We start from the raw sequence: 20769 nt of genomic DNA on the forward strand, positions 1-20769 counted from the left end.
CTGATTGATAATGGGAAACTGAGAAAGCAAAGTCCTTCATCACCTATATCCAGGAATGTGGAGAAAATACTCATTAGATTAACATTAGTTTAAGAAAAATGAAACTTCTGAGCCAATTACAGTTTACTGTTTAGGCTGAAACAAAAAATACGACCTTTGTTACAGAACATGTGACTTGAGCAGGCAGTTTCATATAAAATTGAGAAGCTGCAAATGTTCTGCATTTGAGTGATGGTGTACGTGTGATCTTAGTTCTGCTTCATTAGCCCCTAGTGAATGAGTGGTAAATTTTTCCTATTTATACATTTCTGTCAGGGGATCATAAACATAGGCTGACTAGTGCATGTTTTCAGTGCAGCAATTTCTTTTTCTTCTTTTTTTTTTCAGCTTTGATGAATAGTTTATATTTCACTTGAATAAATTTTTCTTCTTTTCAGATATTCAGATAGGTATTAGCAGTGGTTAATTATGCACTCAGTACCTTTTCTAATAGAACTATCTGTCATTATGGCAAGCTTTTATGTTGTATTTGAGGTATTCAGTCTTTTCAGTAAAATACTGCTTTTGCAGTATGCATGGGAACGATCAATTTTATTTTCTGCTGATTTGATAATTTTCTACTGAAATTTAATCTTCTGTGCTATGGAGTTTGTGGCCAATTGAAAGATTTTTCTCCTCTGCTAAGAGAGTATCTAATACTTCGGGTTTTTACTTCCCATTGCAGTAAGTACACCTTTAGATTTTTCTGCACTATAATACATTTGTATCCCATTTTAAGGGTAAAAAATGTGCAGCTAAATTGTTTTTTGTATCATTTACTAATTCAGCGTACCAGGGTTATAAACAACATTTCCTTTTTCCTAGATGTTTCTCTAGTGGTGACGTTTTGTGTAGAATGTGCTTTCAAATAAGTCACTAGAGCTGGTACAGACATGATGAATATTGTACAAGTTGATAAGTAGTTTGTTCTATTCAGTCTTTTTTATGCAATTGCAAATTATGTTGTTGGCTTTAGACAGAGTAAGTTTTTTGTGTTTCTATACCTCTATATTATTGCTTTTCCTGTTTTCAGGTTTTTTTGTCCAGGATTTTCAAAGACCCTTACCCAGACCCTTACCCAGTATTTGTCAAAATTAAATTTCAAGCAGTTTCAGCAATTTTCTTAGTGTTCTATGGACACTTCAGTCTTCAACCCTGTTAGATGGAGCCAACCAAATTTAATTGGAATGTGGTATCTTTGAGATATACCTGAGCAATCTTTCCCAAAATGCTCTGCTAGTCCTGTCGCACCACGACCAGTTGTAGGGATGAAGCTTGTTCCATCTTCAGCTCCTGGCAGCTGACTGAAGGTTACAGCAGGCATTTGGCACCTTTCTTCTGATAATGGTCTATACGTCCTAGACAAAGAGCCTGAAAAGATGTCTGAGCTTTGGATGTGTTCTACACAGTGGTAATTTTACATGATTGGAAAAAGATGAGAGGAAGAGGAAAGGAACTCTGTGAATGATAGTTACTAAAAATATATAGCAGAGCTAACACAGGCATGCCTTAAAGGTTATATTTTTTATCATTATTGTAAATTGATTCTCTGCTACATTAGAACTGCTCTCCTAATCACAATAAGATCATAAATGGGAACAAACTTAGTAATAACAACAGATATTATCAAAGTCTAGGAGACACTTTTAGAAACTGAGAGCTGATTCCTTAGTATTGACTATTCATAGATTCATAGAATCCTTTAGGTTGGAGAAGATCTTTAAGATCATTAAATCCAACTGTAAGCCTAACACTGCCAAGTCCCATCACTAAACCAAGTCTCTGAATGACATGTCTACACCTCTTTTAAACATCTCCAGGGATGGTGACTCCACCACTTTCCTCAGCAGCTTATTCCAATGTGCAATAACCTTTTCTGTGAAGACATTTTCCTAATATCCAATCTAAACCCCCCTGGTGCAAACTATCACTTGCTACTTGGATGAAGAGACCGACCCTCACCTCACTACAACCTCCTTTTAGGTAGTTGTAGAGAGCAAGGGGTCCCCCCTCAGCCTCTTTTCCTCCAGGCTAAACACCCCCAGCTCCCTCAATCACTCCACACAGCACTTGTGCTTCAGGCCCTTCACCAAGGCCTCCTTGCCCTTCTCTGGAAAAATTCCAGCACCTCAATGTCTTTCTTATAGTGAAGGGCCCAAAACTGATCACAGGATTTGATGTGCGGCCTCACCAGCGCGGAGGACAGGGGGGATGGTCACTGCCCTAAGTCCTGATGGCCACATTATTGCTGATACAGGCCAGGATGCCACTGGCGTTCTTGGTGACCTGGGCACAGAAAATGCATAGGTAAGTTCAACAGAAGCTAGGATAAATCTAATTTTAGTTACCATTGATGAAGACTCTTGCTCCATTAGTGCAAAACAGATTGAAGATTCAAGACGATGAGAGGGCTCATGAGAATTTGAGAGAAGAGATGACCAGAGGCATAAGAGATTCCAGTGAAAACAATCTATCTCAGTGTGTTAAATAGCTCCCATTTTCTTTATTGCACTAATAAATTCCTAGTATTCTCTTCCTGTTTTAGCCTTTAACTTCTACAAATCTTTGTGTACTCTTCTTATTCAACAAGAAGACTTAGGAACCTTGCATGTGGTTCATAAAGCATCTGTAAGTAAATTACACAGGGTGTGTGATAGTACTACTCTAGTCTATTATCCTATTTACCCTAACCATGGTATCAAAGCATCCATCAGTCTAATAGAGTAACCTTGATCTGAGACAAGGAAGTACCAGGAAAAAAAAATGTACAGGAAAGTTTTGTTTAAGATAATGTATAGTGCCAAGAGCATGAAATTATGCTTCTAACTCTTCCCTTCCATACTCCTTAAAATAAAAAATAACTCTGCTGAAGATAAACAGAAAAATAGAATTTGATTTGTTTGGGAACAATTTATTATGCCTTGTGTTGTTACACGTCTTCTTGGGCTAGAGAAATTGTCTCGTGTTTTCATGGAAGGGTAGGTATATGTAAAATCAATTATGCAGGGATCAGCATCTTTTCAGGTTAACAATCAACTGCTGATTATCTGCTGATTCTTGCAAAACAGAAAATCTGTTCTTAAACAAACACTAATTACAGAATATCTGCAGAATCATTCCAAACTAGTTTAATTATACACAGGTTTTTATATCCTGCTTAAATCGCATTTTACACTGAAGAAAGGGCCAGACCAGTCCTCGTACTGGTCTGGATCTTTCTTCAGTGTAAAATGCAATTTTACACATAAGCTCTTTTTACTTCCTTACTTTGCTTTAGAGGTTAAACTGACTGGATTGTCCCAGATGCTTCCCTGTTGTGGTAGATAATTTTTTGAATGGCTCCTCAACCTCTGTTAATTATCATATTGGGATGAGCCTCCTGTACCACATCAAACAGATTGCATCTGTTACATCCAATAAAATTGGTGTGTGGTGGTTATTGATGGGGCCTCAACCATCCCAGTTTTATTGAGGCCACTTTTACACCTAGGTTACAAGTTAACAGTGCCATTATCTTTTCCCAGAATCCCTTTGCAGTTAGTATTGCCAGCAGCAGTAGAAATTACAGAGGGATTAAGCTCTGGCTCCATCCCCCAAAAGCTTTTCTCTGGAGGTACAGAATGGTATGTTGAACTGTGTTAAGCAGTGAAAGATTTAATGAAAAAAAGCCCCAAGTGCCTTCCTGCATCAGAGTCTGTGTCTGTCCCTTTCCAAACCTGTCAATACCATTTTCCATCTGTGCAAGCCTGTTGGGCTGCCTCAATACACACAAGGGCTTGGGCAGTTTTGTTGCTGTAGTTGTTTTTAAAAGCCCAACTCAGCATAAAGTTGGTTGGTGCAGTCAGTTTTGGAGGGAAATGAGGAGGTGGGGTAAAAGAAGGAGGGAATTACCCATCTCTCTGGAGTCTCTTTCACTGCAAATCATTCTTTCAGCTGTGGGAGAGGGTTGGTGCAGTGAGCTGAGCAAGGGGAGACAGATCCTGTGGATGAGGACAAAGAGCAACACTGGGCACAAAAGGGTGAGGGAGAGGAGAGGGGACACAGTGACTTGGCAGGTCACTCCTGTGGCACCCTGCTCTGTCTGATAAGGGTGGGTTTTACAGCGGGGATGCTGCTGCGGACACACCTCTGTGCGCACTGCAGAAGCACTGGGGTTTGGGAAAGGAATGATAAGGAACACAATGAATAACTAACAAAGCTCATTTGATGAATGCAGTCATTTGCATTACAGTGCCAAATAGCTTTGCTCCTGGTGGCTGAGTGTCATACCCAGCTACAAATATTAACAGTGTTTCAATGACATCTAAGGGTGACAGTAGACTGTATGGGGGGAAAGGTTGTTAGGAAGTTTGAAATTTTGCAGAAGAAAAGAAAGCTTAAAGAATAGTGAGCTGCCCATCCCTCTCTTTTATTTTGTTTAGAGAAGTTAATGGCAAGATTAAGTTTTAAAGGGTGTATACAAGTAAAGGAAAAATACAAGACAGAACTAACATCACGGTATATATCATGCCTTCCTATTTACATTTTGTGACTTCCTTCAAATGCCAAATAAAGTGCATGGTAGTTGATGGCTTCTCTGCATAGGTAATGCCTGTAAATGCAGCATCTACACATCAACAGACCAATCCTCGTGGCATTCTTGAAGATGCAGTACAAAAAGCCCCAATCAGAGATTTTCTTGTGTCTGGTTTTTGTCTTGTTTTCACTTTCACTCACATGCACACTCATAATATTTTCTAGTGAAATATAAGTGAATACACATTGTGCTATGTTTTATTCTTCAGGATTCATTCCCAAGGGAAAAAAAATCATTACTTCTAAAGTCAGAGAGAGATCATACAGGTAAAGCATATTTCATTCTTTACCTACCACAAGTAAAGAGTATAAAAATCCATGACCCACAGACAAATGCAGGCTTCACCTTCCACTAAAGTTATGATCTACCACCAGATCCCTGATCTACAGAACATCTATGTTTGCAATGGAAAATAACCACAGAACACGCAAGACTTGTAGAATATATATTAATCTTAGCTCCATTTACAATGCACAGTCTTGATCTTCAGATATAGAAGACAAGAATACCCTGAATTTATAAATAACCTTTGCCTTCTTTAGTGTCCTTTTCCCTTCCTAGTGTTTATTTCCCTGGTCATTTTCCTTGGACATTAAGTTTCCTGAATTTATGCGTATGGCACTTTTTATGTGTCTGTGGTTCGTATATGTTTATACGCTCTGTATTTCCACTAGCTGATAATAGCTGATGGCAGTACAAAAAATTATGTGGTAAGTGTCAGAAGATGGAAGGGTGGTAAATGTTAGCAAAGCACTGTTATAAGAGGTCCTTAATTTCTTATTCTGTTGGGAGTACTTTGTTGCTGGAATATTTCTGAAAAATTACAAATGGAAGTTGAGAGACAAAAGAACGACATTTGAAGAGAGCTATGAAGCATTGAGAGCCTTAGAGCTAAGAATTTTGGGGGTTTCATTACTCCTAGGAAAGCTGTTGATTGCAGACAGTTCCCAGCAGTGTGTAAGACAGGTTTGCAGAGTGTCATGAAGTGGCCAAAATTTGCATTAGCAAGTGCCTTATCAGATTGTGGGCAACCTACAGCAATGACCAATCCTTCACAGATTTCGGGATCAATACAATAATTTTCTGATTCTGGTTTTACAGTTGTATGATCATGTTTTGTTATTGCTGCTATAAAAGTTAATTAATCATTTTCTCCTCTTCACTTGCAGTTGCAAATAAAGGTACAGAAGAGCAAGGGGGTTTGAGGTTTGGTGTTTTGGTTGTTTTGGGTTGGATTTTTTTCTGGTCATTGAGCATATAGTTTATGGTTTGGATGTTCAGTTAATATGGGCAAAATAATATCTAAATACAGATTAAGTCAGTTTCAAAATTTGGTGGGTATTTGATTAGCCTGCAGAAATACTTAAAGGATATAGTTGCTGTAGAATTTCCATAGTTGGTAAAGGAAATTGGAAGCCTCTGTAAGGAAGCGGGATATGCTTCAAGCCGGTGTTCTGTAGTAATGTTATGTCTTCAGATTTTTAAAAGTGAATCTTGCATATATTTTCAGTTCAGTGAGTCTCCCAATCTCAGATGGGAGCACAGTAAGGAAATAATAACAAAGCAACCAGAAAAATCTGAATTAGCACAGTTCTTTAAGAAACATCTTTTCTTTGACATAGTCCAGTAAGAAGTTTGTTCATTAGTAGGAAGGATTTTGTTTAAAAACAGTTTTAAAAACTTCTGTTTCCAGAAGTAATGAAAGAAGCATCTTGACTGACAAAACATTTTCCCCACTGAGATACTGAGTTTCCAACCTGTTGGGGTGTCAAAGGGTCGTTGGCTGGAGTCCGAAAAGTCTGACTTCCAGCTGCCATTATTCACGTGAGCTGTTACATGTTGTATGCCTTCTTCATTTAAAAGCCTGTGATATGTATAGATTTATTTCCAATTAAATAAATACAATTATGCATGATTTCTGAAAGTATGTTCAGAGTAGAAAGTTTGCCCTCAACTGGAGAAAGTATTTATTTAAAGCATTAATAGCTAGATAGGATCTACTCATTTGTCTGAAGAGGCTTAACCTCCTGGTGAGCTGGCTGGGGAGGAAATCCCAGTTGTACACTGGTTTGGTGCAATGGGGCTGTCTCCAAAATGTGAATGTGACTATAACAACATAAAAAAGCTGTGAGATCTGAACAGCACGTCACCACTTTCCTTCCATTGCTGTAACTTACAGGCTTTCGTGGGACTCTCCTAGAGTTTAAAATGCTAAGTGCATAGAAACAGGTTTTCATTGTGGAAATTTGTTCAGCAACAACTGGTTTACCATATTTTTGCAAACAGAACCTCATTCTTACAGTTTTCGAAGGTCCTCTACTACTGGAGGGTAATCCATTGTCACTACCTTCAGTTTTCATTCTCACCTCTGTGTCCTTTTGTAGTTTAGTCTACTGCCAGTGTAAAACCAAAATTGAGGCATTCTTGGTTATTAATATATTATGAATACAGTGCACCTCCAGCAGAGCTTAATCTCTTACACTGACTCCTAGTCATCTTTCAGAAGTATACAGAAAGTGAAAATGGGCCACTTGAAACATTTTAACCTGATTGGAAAAAAAATCTCCTCTCCTTGTGCTTGCAGCTCCCTGGTTAAAATTGTGTAGACTGCTGAGCTGAATATGGAAGCACAAAGTGTTGTTCAGATGACCACCCGTCACTTTGTGCTTATTGATAGACCTCAGAGGAGAGTGCTACTGACAGATGAAAAGCAACACATGCTTCGCTTTAAATTTGGCATTGTCAAAATAGTGAAGTACTCTTGGAGCAAGCCCATTATTGCTAAGGATATCCAGCATGGCTCAGTGTGTAAAGCTTCATAATTTATGTGAAGGGGAAAACAGGAGAAGGAGGAAGAATAAATATGCAAGTAACTGAGAATTATAGGATTTAACATATATTTTTGAAAATGCAGCTTTACAGAGTTTGATTGCAAGGTTCACTCTATTACTAACTACACAGGTTAAAGCATACAAAGGAAGATCAAATTAGAAGCAATTTGCAATGATTTACATGGAAGCTGGAAATGCAAAAGGAGGTAAGGATGCAAAGGATATGGAGGCACAAATGAGGGTGCAAAAGTGTTTAGTGGCACTTAATCATTGAGTACTTTACCCTTTACAAAGCAGTTTGATAGGGCTCACTACCAATTGTAACAGTGACTTAACTATAGATTTGAGACAGTAATGTTCATACCAAAATTAATTCATACCCACACAGGTAAAATTACGTGTACACCTATTTCTCTGCATGTAAAGGTACCTAATAAAAATTTCCCTCAGGTTCACTGAAATAGTCACATCAAATTCCTTTGCATTTCCCAACAGGCAAGGGTTGCACCTCGAGGAGCATGGAATTGTGTCTTGGGAGTGGTATTAGCCTAGACCTCATCATCAGCAACAATTTGAGTATCAGAAGCTGGAGGGTTCATGAGCTCTGAGAGGTGTCCCACTCTGAGGAAGGTGCTGGCCCAGCCTGCTGCAGTCCAGGAGAGCTCAAAGGGCCTCACTTAGGACCACTGTCTATATGGTTGCAAGATGATTAAATCTGGTCGTCAGTAAGTTTCCATTCTGGCCATAACCCAAGTCGATAGCTACTGGGCTTTTTTCCCAAAGTGCAGTAAGATGGTACCATTCCACTTGGGCTACAATTCACAATGGTGCTACTCCACTTCGACTAGGATTCAAGTAAATGGTTTACCAAGGCTGCAAAGGATAATTGCTTATCCTTTGTTTCCCACTTTGATTGGGCAGCTGGTGTTTCTGATTGTTCCCACCTCTACCATGCAAGATCTCTTGGTATGATCAGAGAGTGCCCCACAGCTGGAACAGTCAAGGGATGCTTCACCACTCAGATGGTTTGGTCACATCTTATCAGGAGCTTCTGAGATGAGGTCTGAGGATGATCTACGGACGGGGGTAGGGGATGCACCACCACAATCCAAGAATACCCTCACAAGATTAAGAAGGATGGCTGGGAGTTGCTAGTAGGCATAATAAACTCCTCTCAGGTAAATCCATGAGACTGGGGTAGGTTAGGTGATCTCCTGAGGCCTGTTGTTCCATGACTTTACATCATGTGTGTGTGTGCTGTGCTTGTGCGTATGTGTGAGGAAAGAGAAAAAGGAGGGATGATTATTTTTACTTCATAGGGAAGTTGCAAAACATCCCTCCATTCTCTGATCTCTTTCCGTATTGTGTGTATTCTAGAAGCAAAGGAAAAAATGGGCAATTAAAAGAAAATTAGTGAATGCCATGTCTTCTTTTGGTATTCTATAAAGCAGCACGGGAGTGTGATAAGGAGAAGTGCAGTATAGCATCACTCGGAGGTAGAAAGGGATGTAAAGTAGTAAGTATATGGCTTCATTTATGTGATTATTTTTACTCAACCTGAGTATCAATTCTGATATGGGGACCAAACCCCAGGCAGCCCCATCCCATGGCTCACAGGACACCCTGTGATTTCCTATCCAGCTGCACTCAGCTGGGGCAGCAAGCTCCTCAGGCAGGGACCAATGCCTTGCCCTTGGTGTGTGGTAGCAGGGTGCTAGGCTGCCCTTTTTCCTGCTTGCCCAACAGCACCCACACACCATCTAGGGCAGGGAGTAAATATGTTAGCATCTACATGAGCTTGCAAAAGACAACTTCCTATGTTTCCTATCTGTAACTTCTCCAAGGATACCTGGCCCTGTGTCAGGATGATGACCCTGCTCACTGAACCATGAGCAGCATGTTGTTGAAGAATCAGTTTGGAAGAAAGAGGGGTCTTGGTTAATCATTTTACAGTTGTCATAGTCCATCGTGGTCTGTATTAACTTGGGGATAGAATCGATTCTAAAGATTATATATTTAAGTAGGAATTTTCTCCCTTGTAGTGGACCTTACCCATGAACTTCCTGTGATCACTGTGCAGCTGTAAAATTCTATTATTTTTATGTAGCAGCTGACTGAGACTTCTCTTTAAACAAATGGGTCTTCTATTTGCAAAATATTTTATATATGGTAGTTTTGTCCCCACCTGATGGGTGTCATTTATTCCTTTGCACATAGGGGGTATGTTAATGCTGTGGTTTGAAGTGAAGACAATGGTCTAATTTCTTGTCTTGTTAGCCCATTGGAAATAATGGAAGACTATAGCATTGAATTGCCATTTAGCTACCATAGGCTTGTGTGTACATAGAGCATGGCATAGCAGAGTTAATTCATTTATTAACTCCTTAACAACATATATTTAATCAGTTTTCTGGTGCTTCAGACCTTGCAATCAATAAATGCCTTTTACTTTCTTGCCCTTAATTAGTGTATATGTGTCGAGATTGGCTAATTTGTAAGCTGCAAATGGTACATGGTAGTGAATTCTTTACATCATTAAATGAGACAGTTGTGAATTTTTGTCAGGATATCCTTGTAAGATAAAATGAATCTCAGTGCTTGACATTAATCCAGTGGGGTGTCTTCGGTTTGGTTTTTTTTTGAGTTAAACCAGTGAGTGAATTATTAAGACTAAAACTGGCAAGGGACAAATGTCCTGTAATAAGACAGCATTCATGGGTATCATTGTAGCTTTGTTTCCCCATGTTTGTAATTAAAAACCTGCTGTATTGCTGCAGTCATCTATTCATACAGAATGCTCTGCACAGGTGTAGAGTTTCTTAGGGTTGTGCCCATGTTTGCATCAGAAATGGTGTCCACTGAGGTCTGAAAACTGGTTCCTCATATGGATTAGGCAAGAGCATTTGATGAAACCACATGTGAGCAGACGGATCTCTTACCAAGATCTAATTATGCAATTTTAGTCAGATCTGAAACAGATGCCCTTCTGCTTACCTATTGTTGAAGCCATTTGGTACCATTCTAATATTACACTGACACCAGGCAGGAAGGCCCCTTTTATTCCCTGCTGAATCCCATGCCTTGGGTGCTAATGTAATAACTTCACAGTCCCAGAAACCAAAGGCGTTTTTGCAGAACACACGTGTGCAAGTCTCTCTACAAGGTGAGCTTGGTGCCGTGGGGAAGATGCATTTATTTATGTCAATGGTATATGAGAGGGGAATTGACAAGCAGGAGCACCTTAATGGCTTCAAACTACCTGTTAATGATCATGGCACTGGTGCCTGTCTGGCAGCCTCAGTCTCCAATTAAGCATCTGCCCAAGCTGGAAGCAGGGCTCTTAATTGGAAAGAAACAGATTCAAAGCAGGTTGCATTTTCTGCCAAGACAGTTTTATCTGCGAGGCCATGCCTAAATCCATTGTATCCCCTTTCCCACCCCCACCTGGCTTTTTTCTCAGGCACAGCCCTAGAGCAGGACAGGTAGCACGGATGGATGCTCAGCACCTTGGGGAGGTTTGGTTCTCCCCTAACCTTTTGCTGACCTGGGGCCCAGTGATGGATGCTGTCCTAATTGCAGACCCTCGACAGCACGCATACATCCATTAAGATATATTGCCTAGTACACATTCAGGAGATCTGTTTGCAGCTATCTTTTACATAGAACTGATTGTTTAATTGCAGATTAAAGATTAATGCAAGTATAATGATTCCATGAGGACACTTCAGACAAAAGCATCCTGCATCAGGCAGCCTGCATCCATTTTTCAATTTGGCCATAAATTTGGCTGGGAATTAAATAGTAAGTAGCCGTGATTGCAACACTGGTCTCTGAAGGCACTCACGGGAATGAAAATAAATGAACAGGCTCTCACACAAAGCATGTTTCATTATGGTCATTAGTGGACAGATCCTCAGCAGGGACTCAAGGTAAAATTGTCTACAAGAAATGTTGGCACATGTCTGATGAAATTGAAGTAGTGAGGAAGTGAGTATGAAAACGTTCAAGTCACAAAACCTACAGATGACAAACTTATTTTCCCTGAGCTGTGGGCATGATCTGCAGGAGGTGCACATGTGGGGAGACCCTGGTATGCATTTCAGCATAGCTGTGTCTTCTTTTACAGAGTTTGAACATCTTGGGGGAAATGTTTGCAATGTTGTGAATGCATAATTGTGTATGTTGTTTATGTACCAAGAGTTACTACAGTTCATTACCCTGCTGATTTTGATGAATTGTTAACATTTTACTTTCTCTTATGTTTTTCAGGTAAGGCCACTTTTATTTCCCTTAAAATGCCCAGCTGGCTGGTAAGTTGTTTATTTCTCCTCATTTCTCTTCCCTTGTGTTACATGCTGTGAACAGATTCATGGACTGTTTAGGTTGGAGGGGATGGCTAGAGACCACCAGCTACAACTCCCTCCCACAGAAGAGCCAGTTTTGTTCAGGTTGCTTAGGGCTTTCTGCAAGGGTTGAATCTGCACAGCCTCCCTATGGAACCTGTCCCAGTATTCCACCATCCTCATGGCAAAGGCTTTTACCTGATGTCTGACTGGGATTTCACTGGGTTTGACTCGTGCCCACTGAGGACAGCCTGGCTCTGTCCTCTCTGTACTGTTGGTGGCATCAGTAAAGTAACCCTTGGTCTTCTCACAGGGCTGGAACCTGTCTTCAGAGATTGGACTGACTTTCTGGCTTCTGGATGTAGAACAAAGCACTGAAGTTACAAATTATTTCAGCTCAGTTTGGTTAAAACAGCTTTTGTTGAAGTTTTGGTTAAACCAGCAAGATAGCCTGATGTCTTGCACAGCTTTTATAAGTCTTAGCAGAAGCCACTAATTTTAAGTGATAGAACTTCATATTCCTTCTGTGTTAATAGCATTTTCAGGATAATTTATGCTATTTTGAGACTAACTAGCAATCCTAAAGTTAAAATCGTTCTTCTGAAAAAGCAATATATTGCAAGAAAGTATTTCCTTCTTTTCCCAAGTAAATGAAAGAATCCACATGGGGTTTACTGAAATGTAACAAAGGGAATCCATTTGGGAATTACTGATGTGTGTTTGACTCAGTTTGACAGAGTTTCATCTAATTAAAATCAAAGTGCTGACATCTTCAAAGATGTTCAGTATTTGGGATTTTGTTTGTTTTCCATTAGCTGAAGAGTCAGAAACTTTTGTTTGAAAATAAGGTCCAGTTTCCTCCAGTGTTTAGAAGCTTTTTCACCTTTTGTTGCATCCTTGAAGTTGTTCATAATTCCATAAATCATTAAAGGAGCACTAATTATAGTCTTAAAAAAAGAGAGATGATTTAACATCGGTAGTAAATTACAGAATGAGATGATGACATAAATAGTATTCTGATATAGCAAATTCCTCAATCTCGTTGTCAATGTGTTCCTCCTTATAGTTTATTTTTTGTTTGGTTTTGTTTGTTTATTTTGCTTATATACTAATATACAAACTCTTCTAGGTACATACTGTTGGTTATGCATTCATACAAAGAGAGTACCTCAGTTTCCTGATAAATCCTCCACATTGTATAGCTGTCAACATGTTAACATACATTGATAATACTGATCTGTGCTTCCTTATGAATATGTCCCTCCCTGTATGTGTATGAGAAAGCAAATACTTTTGGGCAGTAGTGTCTGAGTGGCAGTGCAAACACCTTTGGTTTTTATGCATTCCCTGAGAATAGGGTAAAACCCAAAGTGTTTGTAGCAACTCACTATTATCTTACTATCTATAGCATCAAGAGGAAAGCATGCTTTATGCTCCTTTAACCTATTCCAGTTTTTGGAAGGGACCTCCTTAGCAAGCCCCTGCCTGCCTGCTCAGCCACTTGCCTTGTCATCAAACCTCCCACTCATCCTGCTCTTAGCAGACTGGTCTGCTTCTGCCTGCAGGATGCTCCACTGTAGAAATCCTCCCCTTTTAAGAGTCAAAAGGGCCACTCATCTTAAGCTGCATCTATTTAACCATCCCATACAGATGCACTTGGATACAGAAGTGATGATCATGACTAGGGTACGACAAGATAAGTTATTACTGCCCAGTGTTTCATCAAAACTCTTCAAAGATCAGGCAAGGAGGACTTCTATCAGCAAGAGAGGATGTCTGCAGCAGTGCTGGGGAAGGCTTCTGTTATGGCTTTACTTGTCCTGGTGAAGGCTTGAACTCTTCTTTTATTTTGATATTCACAGCAGCCTTAGTGTAGTTCTTTTCTTGGCACTGACAGTCACAATATTGACAGCTCCAGCTCTGAGTCTGCCTCTTGCATGAGCAATTGCAGAATAAGTAGTGAAAGTCACACTTGCCTAAATATTTGCTTGGATTACAGCATACATATTTATTCTGAGTTTAAAAATGCTTTATAGTTTGGGATGAATTATGTTACTTCTGTAAGGGCATAATCTTGAAGCATCTAGGAAGACTGTGAAATTAGGGCAGTTTCTGTGCCGGAGGTTTGTAAAATCTGTTGTCCTACTACAGTTCTTCTGTAACTGTAGAAGCATGTGTAGCAATGTGGGTGGTGATAAGGACTCCATCTCTGTAGTGGAATCCACACTGGCATTTATTTGTAGACTCAGAGGTATGTAGAATAAAGACAAATGTATCTTCCACTGAATAAACTGCTATGTGAGTTGAAAGAATGTGAAGCTTGCTCAGCCTGGGTTATGCTCTGGAGAAAAAAAAATAAACAGTAAAATGCGATTGGAAATACTCTGTTGAGTTTCTAAGCAACCAACATCACGACAGGGAAATCTGGAGTATTAGTCTTTTTCTTTTATGTTCTACACATTCCTTTTTCTATAGACAATGGCTCTGGTAAAATTTCAGGGACCACCCAGGTCTACCCCAAATTTGGTGGCATATTCTGTGAGTAAAATTCAGATTACCCTTTAGTAGAGCAAAGTAAAGCAGCAGGCAGAGAAAACTGATACATGAAGTAATACCATATGGTGTGAGCAATAGGGCCTAGATCCAGCAAAGTCTTTAGGATCTTGAGTATTTTTTAAACTTCACATTTTCTATTTCTTTTAGGCATTGGGAGCCTTTGAACCAGAATCTAAACATTTTCCTTCTGGGGAATGAAAAAGCTGTCTGTTTGCTAATTAAGCTACAATGAAGTACAGAAATTCCTTGTGAAATCAGAAAATATTAATAATGACATATAGGTCAGCAAAGTTAATTTCTCAGTACTGTGACTTACCTTACCTGATCAATAAGATTTATTTATTTTTATTATTCAGTTGCCTTTGCTGAATTAGGACACTGTGATTTGTATTGCTAGATAATATAACTGCATTTTTCAAGGATTCTGTGTTTGTTAAAATTGCTGGAAGAAAATACTTTAAAAGAAACAAAAAAGCAATTTGTTACCATATTTGTCAATTATTTATGATAAGTTTTTTCAGAGGCATAGGTATTGTAGGGTAAACTTATTAGAAGTGTCTATTTTGTCAGCTGAGATAATAAAGCCTGAGGAAGTGCTTTTTTTACTTCAAAGGACCACCAGGTTTTTAAATATTGACTCTGGGCTTTTAGAGGGTGGCCTTACTGTAAATAGGTTAGTGCCATGCTTCTGGTAGTGAATTCAGAAAGAGGAAGAGAGAAAGAAGATTATTCACCCTAGGCATGTTTTATTTATCTACATGATTTATTATAAGGTTTTAATGAATTAGAGTTGTTAGTAATCTCTTTGTAATTGATCAATAATTCAAGTAGCATGGGCACAGGCTCTTCCAGTAAATGTCCATGCCTTTAAAGCAGTCACCTTGTATAGATGTGCAAATACAATTCTGATAAGGGATGTTTGCATGAAAGTGCTGGTGCTTCATGTACAGTGATGCTGCACTTGGCGATAACTCTGGTGATGCATACACACTGCGAGTTGTTAGCGCTGTGAGCAGGCAAAGGAAGGCATCTATCTTGTTTCATAGAGAATGTAAGACTTGCTGGACTAGTTTTAGAAATACCAGTCTCTCTTTCATCCTGTTATTTCTTCAAGAAGCTGGTTTGAATATCCAGGTTGAGCTTTCTGTAATTGGTAACGTATTTCTTTGTGCTGAGCCAAGAGTGAGATTTTAAAGAGAGAGCCATCAATCACAGTCCAGCATTGCTTCAAGATAATTTACTTAGAATGGATTATTAAAGAAAGATTAAGGATGTGTTAAAATAGTTTATTTGATATTAATAGCACACCTGAAATATGTGTGGTCATTCCAAGGTGCTCCCATAGTCCACTTATATGAAACAAATGAACTCTCTGTAGTGCATCCATTACGATTGAACATCTGGAGATACAGAGGTCATGGATGGAGTTCCTTGGTCAAGAGATGGTTTGTTAGCTTGGGAGAGGGGGATGGAGTTAGGACACAAAAGTGCATAAAAGGAAGTATGAAAAAGGTGTGCAACAGAAACATCTGCAGTTATTCTTATTCTTGCAATCAGTACGTGGAAGGGAAAATCATTATGAGAATATTGAAGAGAGAAATTGTAGCTTTTCAAAAAAAAAAAGGAGACACAACATTAGCAGTCCTGCACTGTGTGGATTGTTCTGAGTGGAAGGGATTAAGAACAGCGTAATCCAACGAGGTACTTGCTTTGCTGTTGATCCCAAACAGGATGTTCTCTCAGCAGGAGCCTTCACAGTCTGCAGGAACCAAAGGAAATACTCCCTTTTCCTTTGGCAGCATCAGGAATATATTGATGAGTGAGTAACCATTGAATGGTAAAACTAGCTAGATTAGCTGTTCTAGGACACCCTGCCATGGTATCAATGTGTAAACACTTAAATTGATGGTTTTCACTATCTAGAAACTGGTTTCTGTGATATTTTTCCCAGACATGTTTCTCCTTGACTGCTCTAAATCAAATCCTCAGGGCACAGGAAGGAGAACATGGCTCCAGTCTGGCATCAGTGCTGCTCGGGGGCTGCTGAGAGTGAACTCCCTCCTCATACACAAGTTTCCTGTGACCTCTGAGTCCACTTAATTCCCCTGGTGGTGCATGTGATCTGAGAGAAAGAGATGCAGAAAGCGGGTTACTAGCTCCAGGAATGCCATCATGAAACTTCTGTCAGTTTTTAATTTATGATGTGCTGTGTGTAATCAAAACAGAAATTGCTCAGATGCTGAAAGATTGGTAGGTATCAATTTAATTTGTGACAGAAAATACTTCTACCTCTGATCTGGTGTTTGCAATGTGTGAGGAAGAGAGATCTGTTCTTGTGGGGTCTTTTATTTATTCTGTTTTCAAGAGCTGGAACAATCTGTCTCTATGCTTATTTAATTAATGTGATGTCAACAGTGATAATATGTTAAATAATATAGAATGAGTTTTAAACAAAGCAGGATTTGAATCTTCCAAATCAACCAAAAGTAATTGGTCAACTTCAGGGGATATTGCAGTGCTGAACCTTCTTCTAGAGCTTTGTTTCCTTTTCTGTGAAGAGTGAATTAGTTTCCATTTTGAAGCATCCTGAAATAATACCAGTTTTGTTGTCTCACTTTGAGAAATAGCTCACACTGATTCTCAAAAAAGAAAAGGGGAAATAAAAGAAAAAGCAAAACTCCCTGTAACTGAGGCATAGAGCCAGATCCTGAGCTCCATATCTGTCTGAAGCAAGACTGGAAGTGGTCCTGTGTGAACAATGACAGTATTTAAATTAATCCATTAAAGCACTGAAAGGTGATCTTAATTAGCAAACATCTGCATTTAATTAGCAAAATGTAAGTGAAAGTAAGGCTATCTGAATGAAAACTTCTGGTGGATTGTTAGTTAAGCTATTTATTGTATTATTTTATTTATTCACCTGTTGGATGTTTTAATTGTATATTTTCCTCTCCATGGAGGCTGATGCCCATTTGCTCCTAGATGAAATAGTAACTCATTGAGGTCAACAGCCAAGCTGTCATGAAATGAGTGATGCTTGAATAAGATTCATCTGCCCTATTTCAACCATGTGTCTGGACTTGGGGAAAACAGGGTAAGGAACAAGCACCATGAGAGAGCAGCTAAGCTCTTCCTTAGCAGAGCTTAAATAGATCAGATGTATTGGCTTGAAGCTGCCCTCTTCCCCACGGACTTCAAAGGAAGCCTGCAGCCACTTAGACATATAGCTTCAGATATCTAAAAGGCAGGTGAGGTGGATGCTATCTTGTGGTTTCATGGTAGTATAAGCCTGTAGTGGAATAAACCTGCCTGAATAGACCTTCAGGCAGGGGGGACACAGTGGCCTGAGGGAACCTTCTTTGCCTCCGTGCCTTTCTTATGCTTATTTGTTTGACCTAAACCCTGCTATTGCCTTAATAATGAGCACTGAGACCTGTGCTCATGCTGAGTTTTTCCTCTGCTTTTGTGTCTGCGTGGGCACATTTAGCCTCTGTTTATGCTGCCATGTTTCTGTTTTACTGCTCTGAAGCAACTGCAGAGAAGAAATAAAGGAGAACGGGAAAGTTTCTGTTTAATTTTACATTAATCTGAGGGCTCATCCATTCTGACTGTCATTGGAGAAAAAAATTGTCTTACCTTCTAGAACTCCTGAAACCTTCCGAGAAAGAAAGAAGAGACCCTTTGTTTTTACTTTTTTTTCATTTTACTGTGAAAGAGTAGTCAATCTGTAAGATTAGTCCAAAAGGTACAAAGGAAATATGAAAGCCCTCTGTGAGTTGGGCCTTTTTCTGGGTTTTTTTTCAGATTTCTACTGTACCACAGGCTTGCAAAAGAATGCAGAAACCCTAACACCTCACTGTCTTAGGTAACAGTGGAGACAACAAAAAGACTTTTTTCCTTTAGAAAATTTAGTTGCAATATGTAGAACAGATGTACGACATGCTGTTCCTTTGTGAAAGTACTGAGAATATTAAAATATTCCTATTATCAGTGCTTAGCCCCAAGCTTCCTTTAATGATCCTACCACATCTTATAAGAACTAAATTGAGTATGTGACTTCAGAAGGAAGCTACACAGTGACAATTAATGGTTCTTGTCAAAGTCCTGCACAATCACTATCCATGAATTATGTCATCTAACTACTAGTCCTTTTAATCTTGACTAAAGGTTTTCATGTTCCTTATTAAAGTATCAATCTGTGGCTCTGATGTGTTCCCTCAAAAGAAAAAATAAACAACTAATCAAGTAGACAGTGTTCTTTGTCTTTTAATTCAAAGGCTGCTGATGTACATATATTGCATTTATATGCTAATATCAGTTCATCAGACATTTAGGCATGTATTCCTTTCATCTATATTTTGTGTCTTCGTTATTATGTCAGTCTGCTGTTGAACTTTCCCCCATTCTCCATTCGGGGAAAGTGGCTAATACAGTCAGCTAAGCAGATGAAAGAGTTACAGAGATAGGAGTTGGCTCCTGCTGTTCTTGTTTTCCTCACCAATAAAAGTCGTGCAACTTAAAAAAATAATTAAATAGCTCTTAAAAAAGATGTGAACAGCAAAAAAAGACCTTGTAAGTGGTCCGTAACAAGAATGAACAAGCTTTGCCTTTCTCTACAGGATTTCTTTTTTAATGTACTGTATCTGATCCTGGTGCCTTATCTAATTTAGAGAATAACTACAGATGTGCTTTAAACTTGTGAGAGTTAAAAGCTGAGACACATTTATTCCTGGATTTGGTTTGAAGAAGAAAACCTAAAAGTTTACTTCCCATTGCTCTCCATTCCCCTGCCTATATACCAGCCAGGACACAGCCACCAGGGCAGATGGTAGCAGGGGCTGGAAGCAGATCTTTTTGTAACATGTGGTATGCCCTGCATTTTAAGTGTTACTCTGTCTTGATCAAACTCCAGTCATGGCAGGTTTGAAGTCTGGGCTACTTAACTTGCTTTTCCAAGTGTGACTTATTGTAAAACTGATGTAGCAAATCCTTTGTCTTTTCTCCTTGACTAAAAAACAGTGTCGCTGTGGCCATGAGGGACAGATAAAATTGACCTGAAAACTTTTCCCTGGTGCAAGACTGTCATGAAGTCGTAGCAGATACTCTGGTTGTTTTCATCTCTTTCCTTTCTGTTTCTCTTCACACTAACCGTTCTCCAGCAACATGATGGTACTTCTAGCCTTGACTCACATTACTGGATCTACTGTTGATTAATTCTTGATGATTTCAAGGCCTGGGTTTGCAGTTTATTATTTTTGAAACTTTTCTTTAAGAATGAAAAAAGACTGATTATGCCCAGTAATCTCAATAGTGAACTTCTGTCTTTGGAAAAAGACATCTGGGTATGGATCATAGGCTTCTATGTGCAAGACTTCTGCATAATAGCTGGTGCTGAAAAGCTAATGCTTCCTGAGCAGAAAAGTTGTAAAGGGTTGGATTTTCAGACATATCCTAAAAAGCTTTAAATTCCTCATAAGTTCAGGAAACTCAGTTCAGCTCTAAATCCAAAGCACGTTCATGATGTGTTTGCTTCTCCAGTATATCTGAGTGGGTACATTCCTAAACTAAGACAGGAAATTTCTCAAAATCAGGCGTTCACATGTGATTTACCGTCTTTGTCATATACCAGTGGAAAAAATGCATTGATACACCAGAACGGAAAAGATTAATAATCTCTTAAAAATAAAAAATGGAAACTTTTCTGCATAGATAAGTGAAGATTAAAACATTTCACCCATCAATTCCTGATCTAATTTTAGCAACCTAATTAGAGGATTAATTATCTCTGTATACTTTTTTCAAGTTTTGCAGTATTTTTCCCTATTCTTAATTGGTGATGTGGTTTGACATTAACTTGTGCCAATGTAGTCAATATTGTTTTAGAATTTGTTAAATCCAGCTTTAGTTGGTATTGTCCTGTAATAGCAACAGATTCTTTTTTTTTCATTTCTTTTACACAGAAAATTCACTTTTAGAGTCTTAGAGCAACAGTATCTAATTTTTGTTCCATTGTAATGATGGAGCCAATCTTCATCAATTAACAGAAAACATCTACTATGAAAAGTTGTTATGCAAATGTAGTAAAACCTGTTGTATAACTGGACCTGGAAAACAGGAAGCTCTGCATGGGAGACAGACCAATGTCAGTCATACACCAAATCATGAACTAGATAGAGACATTGGAGCATACTATATTATTATCTTATAATCTGCATCTGAATAAGCTAGTCCTTCACTGTTCCAGCCTGCTGATTCCTTGTTCTTCTCTGTGGGTTCTTACTCCTTGCTTACACCACTTCTTACTCTAGATGTGCTAACTACCCTTTTCTTAGCCTTTGTATAATTAATACATCTGCATTTAAATCAGAGCAACTGCTGCAGTCCACATTTCATTTAAAGTTGCTGTGCCTGTTTTGGATGAGGA

The 20769-nt window shown here is 39.0% G+C and overlaps 1 protein-coding gene across 5 annotated transcripts in view; it reads left to right on the forward strand.

The window, feature by feature from the left end:
- PDZRN4 (PDZ domain containing ring finger 4) overlaps positions 1-20769 on the forward strand; it is a 275404-nt gene that overhangs the window by 188335 nt on the left and 66300 nt on the right. The window contains exon 1 of one of the 5 annotated variants that reach the window (XM_017733137.1): positions 11727-11756. The exons of the other annotated variants lie outside the window; for them this stretch is intronic. Coding sequence (XP_017588626.1) covers positions 11742-11756 — 15 coding nt within the window. The 5' untranslated portion in view covers positions 11727-11741. Of the gene's footprint in view, positions 1-11726; positions 11757-20769 lie in introns of those variants that run through there. 5 annotated transcript variants of the gene reach the window in all.

This window comes from Corvus brachyrhynchos, unplaced genomic scaffold (assembly GCF_000691975.1).
Source record: "Corvus brachyrhynchos isolate BGI_N302 unplaced genomic scaffold, ASM69197v1 scaffold32, whole genome shotgun sequence".
NCBI classification, from domain to species: Eukaryota; Metazoa; Chordata; class Aves; order Passeriformes; family Corvidae; genus Corvus; species Corvus brachyrhynchos.